The 4,866-nt window shown below is 44.4% G+C and overlaps 1 protein-coding gene and 1 non-coding gene across 2 annotated transcripts; one reads left to right on the forward strand and one right to left on the reverse strand.

Moving 5' to 3' along the window:
- The first annotated feature begins 264 nt into the window (after positions 1-264).
- LOC123145356 (uncharacterized) lies at positions 265-3,490 on the forward strand. The gene is made up of 6 exons (XM_044564755.1): positions 265-772; positions 848-948; positions 1,538-1,635; positions 2,286-2,494; positions 2,594-2,649; positions 3,120-3,490. Exons 1-6 carry the CDS (start codon positions 382-384, stop codon positions 3,177-3,179), a joined length of 915 nt encoding a protein of 304 aa, XP_044420690.1. The 5' UTR covers positions 265-381; the 3' UTR covers positions 3,180-3,490.
- Positions 3,491-4,439: 949 nt separating this feature from the next.
- On the reverse strand, positions 4,440-4,567 carry LOC123146642 (U11 spliceosomal RNA). Its single transcript, XR_006472852.1, has one exon. It is a non-coding gene; the product is annotated as a U11 spliceosomal RNA (small nuclear RNA).
- Between the last annotated feature and the right edge of the window lie 299 nt (positions 4,568-4,866).

Consider the following 4,866-nt stretch of genomic DNA (forward strand, 5'->3'; position numbering starts at 1 on the left):
TCTAAGTTTAAATTGTTTCATGTGAGGACAAGGATTGAGTGCAACGCTCCGACATAGGCGGACGACGAGCGGGCAGCCGACCTAAACGGACAAAAAATGGACGAAGTGTGCGTCCATTTGGATCGGCGCGTTGGAGTTGCTCTTAGCGCTGGACGTGCGACTAGAAAGGATTGCGACTTTAGAAAGAAAGAAAAACTAAGGATTGCCCCTAATTATCACAGCTATAAGAGGGAGGATTCGCAAAATATCCAATATCTTCCCACTTCTCAAGCAACACCGAGTTGTCAATCAAAAGAAAAAGAAAAACCAAGACCCACACCGACGTCAGCGAAGTCGACGGCGGTGAGTCGACACCGAGCCTTGTAGAATTTCCCAAGCGCGATGGATCTCTGGGAGAGGGCGCGGTCCTTCGCCGGCGAGGCGGCAAAGCGCTCGCAGGAGCTGTCGCTGGAGGCGGCCAAGCGGTCGTCGGTGCTGGTGTCGGAGACGGCGAAGAAGTCCAAGGAGATCTTCTCGGAGACTGCCATCAAGTCCCGCGAGATGGCCGCGGAGGCGACCAAGCAGGCCGACCTCCTCGCCGGCCAGATCATGCACCTCGCCTCGGACATCCCCGTCCCCTCCATCCCGCCCATCCCCGCGATCTCGCCCCTCCCCTCCGCGGCCGAGTCGGAGCCCGACGCCGCCGAGCTCGAGCGCTACGGCATCACCGACGACCTCCGCGAGTTCGTCAACGGCATGACCATAAGCACCTTCCGCGACTTCCCCTTGCAAGGTGCGGTTCACTCATGGTTGGGTTTAGGGGATTCGAGGCGCTGGATTAACTGATGATACGATTTGTGTTGCACAGATGAGCCGGAGATGTCTGATGTGCCCACGGTGTCGAATGTGCGTCAGGATCTGAACGAATGGCAGGCTAGGCACGCCACTCTCGTCCTCTCGGCCGTCAAGGTTTTGTTTCGATTAACCATTTCAGTCAGTGGGGGTTTAATGCATGTATGTCCATGGGAGATTGGGTTTATGTGGCTCGATGTAATCGGTGAATGCACGTATGAACAGACACACATACTTCTGTGTTTGCATCCAAATCTGATTAGATGTGTATATTGAGATCAGAAAAAGGGTGAAAACTATGTTTTCAGTTTCAAATAATTTAGAGTATTAGAGTGATTGTTATTCTGGACAATAGATTGATTTTCGATTGGTGTGACGGTTAGAGGCTTAGAGCTAACTAAATAATTAGTACATTACTGACTTATCAACACTCGGGAAATGTCAAATATGGTATTTATGTTTCCTACTTTGCATGAATCAGAATGTACTAGATAAAATGGTTTGCCATGACCTTGTCTCCTTTAGGATTAGTTCAATAAGATCTCTGTTCTGTTATTTGTTGCAAGTTTACTGCTGGTCCAGTTCGCTTAGCCTCTGTTGGGCTATGAATTTATTACCCTGATAACCTTCATACTAGTTTTTGGTGTTGAGTCTCTAATGTTCTATTTTGGCGAAATTTTATTGAGTAGTGCTATCTTATGTTCAGGAAATTTCAAAGTTCAGATATGAGCTGTGCCCAAGATACATGAAAGAGCGTAAATTCTGGCGAGTTTATTTCTTGCTAGTAAACAACTATGTAACCCCGTAAGTCTTCTACTCTTCTTGCTTCATGTTGGCTCATGCTATGTAATCCTAATACATATTGTGGTCATTGGTCAACATGGGCCAAACTTCTGCAACGTTTGTCTTAACAGAATGGATTCTACATTGCCACATTGGCCACCTATAGATAGTTTGGACTGATTATTTCTTCAGAATACACACAATAGATATTCTGCCAGAATTATTTGTTCAAATTTTGTTTTGTCCAATTCAACCTGTAGGATCTTGCATATTGGAATTTGAACAATCTTTTTATTTCTAGAATCTGGATGGTTTGTCATTTATCCTTGGTCTCGCACTTGTTGAAGGAACTAAAAAATATATATTCTGATTGCCTTAGTGATGATTATTTAGTCTGTGAAATTCCACGATTCAGTTACCCAATAGACACTTGTATATGATAAATGAATTATGTTTCAAGCAGTGATTTTTTTTGCCACTCTATTTTGGGCTTATAACAAACTGGAATTGCCTCATGTAACCAGGGTCGATGTTTTTCTAGTTGAGCTAAAAATGGTTTGCTTTCCAAGTGCTTTAATGCTACATGTGTTAGTTTGAGCATAATTTTCTTGCACACTATGCACTAGTGTTGATCCTCTATAGCTTATTGACTTGAAATGTAACCCAAATAGTTACGAGACCAAATATTTTGAGGAGCTGAAAGTGAAAGCCGAGGAGGAAAAAATGGTTGCCCAGAAGGAAATATCACAGACCTCACAAACTACAACTTCAGAACAGAAAGACATGAAGGTGCCAAGCAAGACATCTACCTCATCAAATCGAGAGCAGGATCTGGATGTATTTCTTCTTGGAGATCTAGGCAGTGATGATGAGGGTCCTGGTACGCTATTCATTTACCTGCACCTGACCCTATCCAATTAATTGCTATATGTTACTCCATTTCTTGTATGTAATTTATTTTTTGTGTCATCACTTGCAGATGCTGGCGATGATGATGAGCTAGACGATGACTTTGATAAGATAGATGGTGCCTCAGTAAGTACACCTGCTTCCCTTAAAATAGATACCGTCACTAGCCACAGTTTATAAGATGGTATTGGTTCTAGTGTTTCATACCCATGGAATGTAGTTTTAATGTGCGGTAACTGTATTGGACAAGACATTGTACATTTGGAATTCCTTGTTCTAGTGCTACTACCAATGTGAGGTGTGGTGATCATTCTATAGCCTGTACACGTTTCTTGTTATTGCTGTGGTGTACAAGAAAAGCATTTGTGCAGGTGACACCACATATCTTTGACTTCCAGATTAGTGCTCGACCCTTGGTGGGGGCATGAATCTATTGCTTTAACAGGTGGAAGCGTAGTGCTCTACCACTAGGCTACTTAGGTGTCCCTTGAGATGTTGTGTATCACTTCCGTGTGTGTTTGACATGCTTGAGGCATATAAGATATTGCCGTTACATCTGTATGGTTGATGCTAACATCAGCTCCGTGCTTCTGCAGGGCTTAGAGAGTGACGGCGACGAGGATAAGAAGGCAGAAAATGCGAAGGAGTTGCTCTGATTATACGTGATGCCTTCCCGAGTCTACACAGATGGCGTTGATGTTGATGAAGGCGCTAGCGCACAGCTACTAGTCCCAGCTGCCGCTGTACATTGGAATGTTTGCATCTTTGCCGTGTCCCGTTGAAGCAAATGCTATTCTTGTTGTGATTGAAGTCTAGAAAACTGGTACCCCTGCTCTGGCATTCCTTTTTGTTTCTACTAGGGTGTTCTCTATTCTTCCTACACTGCTATATTCCTCAAGAGTGTGGTGAACTAAATTGAGCCCGGATTGACTTCTCATGTGAAATAAGATTCCATTTTTGTTTTTCACTGACGGCGATCCACATCATCTAAGTGATCATAGTATTTTCTCTGTTCAAATCTAAGGAGTGCGTAAAACTTTAATCAGAGTCTAATTTATCATAGTGTTTTCTATTCAAATCAAAAGTGTAAAACTTTCATCTGCGTCTGTTGGCAAAACTGTGATCCCTCCGTACGAGTGCATTAGGCACATTACGAAAACCAGGTAATCTCCAAACGCTTGAGGCCTCTTTGATTCGTAGGATTTTGAAAACGTAGGAATAGGAAAAGTATAGGGTTGGAGTGGCACACCCACTTGAATCCTATAGGATTAGCAACGAGTGTTTGATGCCACAGGAAAACAAAGGAATTGTAAAAATAGGTTGGAGTGGATGTTAGATTTCTTATGAAATGTAGTATAAAAGATTTCATAGGAAGAATGGAATCCAATTCTATGAATCAAAGGACCAATATAGAAAAAATCCTAAGGATTTTAATCCTTCAGAAATCCTAGAGTTCGTTTGAATCAAAGGAGCCCTTAGGTGTGATGCACTGTCTCCCACCTCATTAGGCACACTACGAAAACCAGACAACTCTCACCTCATTCACTGTTTTTTGTCACCTCAATTTCCCCTCTGCCTTGGTGTGCCAAAAAAATAAATCAGCCAATATAGGACGTGCGTAGTATGTGCCTTGCACAGCCGGAATCAGCCAATATATAGGGCAACTCTCACCTCATTCACTGTTTTTTGTCACCTCAATTTCTCCTCTGCCTTGGTCTGCCAAAAAAAGAAATCAGCCAATATAGGACGTGCGTAGTATGTGCCTTGCACAGCCCTTCTCATTTTTGGGTCCGCCTTGGTCTACCCAAGAGAGCACTAGCACTATTGTGAAGAAACCTTATTGAACCTGACTGGGCAACCACGTTGCCCCGACCACAATCAGGTTTGAACTACTATTTGAGATTATTAATTAGGTATGGAGGGTCGGCCATGACGAGCCAACCCTATTGATTCCCACAAATTATGTCGGCCATATGTCTTGATAGCCATACAGCACCCATCAGCTAAGGATGGACGTGGCATACATAGCCAACCGACCCTTTTTGAGTTGCAGACGTCCCATTCCCCTCCTACTTGTACCCCTCCCCTGCCCGCGCCGCTCGCTCCCTCCCCGATGTGGGATTATTCAGCTGCGCTCTAGCCTCCAGCGCGCGAGCATTCCAGCGGGGTCGGGTGAGGATGGGCCGACCTCTCTCCAAAGGCTGACCAGCAGCCCATAGCCCAAAGCTTCTTCCTTAGGCCGCACGATATTTCATCTCAAAAAAAATGGAAGGACGGCCCACGATATGCTTCTTGTCGCGAAAATCACACCACGCATGGCTGAAAATTTTCAGCAAGCGCGTC

This window comes from Triticum aestivum, chromosome 6D (assembly GCF_018294505.1).
Source record: "Triticum aestivum cultivar Chinese Spring chromosome 6D, IWGSC CS RefSeq v2.1, whole genome shotgun sequence".
Classification (NCBI taxonomy): Eukaryota; Viridiplantae; Streptophyta; class Magnoliopsida; order Poales; family Poaceae; genus Triticum; species Triticum aestivum.

Bases quoted from the DNA above. Each gene is read 5' to 3' on its own strand.
- LOC123145356 (XM_044564755.1), top strand. From the start codon at position 382: ATGGATCTCTGGGAGAGGGCGCGGTCCTTCGCCGGCGAGGCGGCAAAG. The intron at 1,636-2,285 runs GTAAGTCTTCTA...TAACCCAAATAG, and splicing joins GTAAACAACTATGTAACCCC to TTACGAGACCAAATATTTTG. The intron at 2,495-2,593 runs GTACGCTATTCA...CATCACTTGCAG, and splicing joins CAGTGATGATGAGGGTCCTG to ATGCTGGCGATGATGATGAG.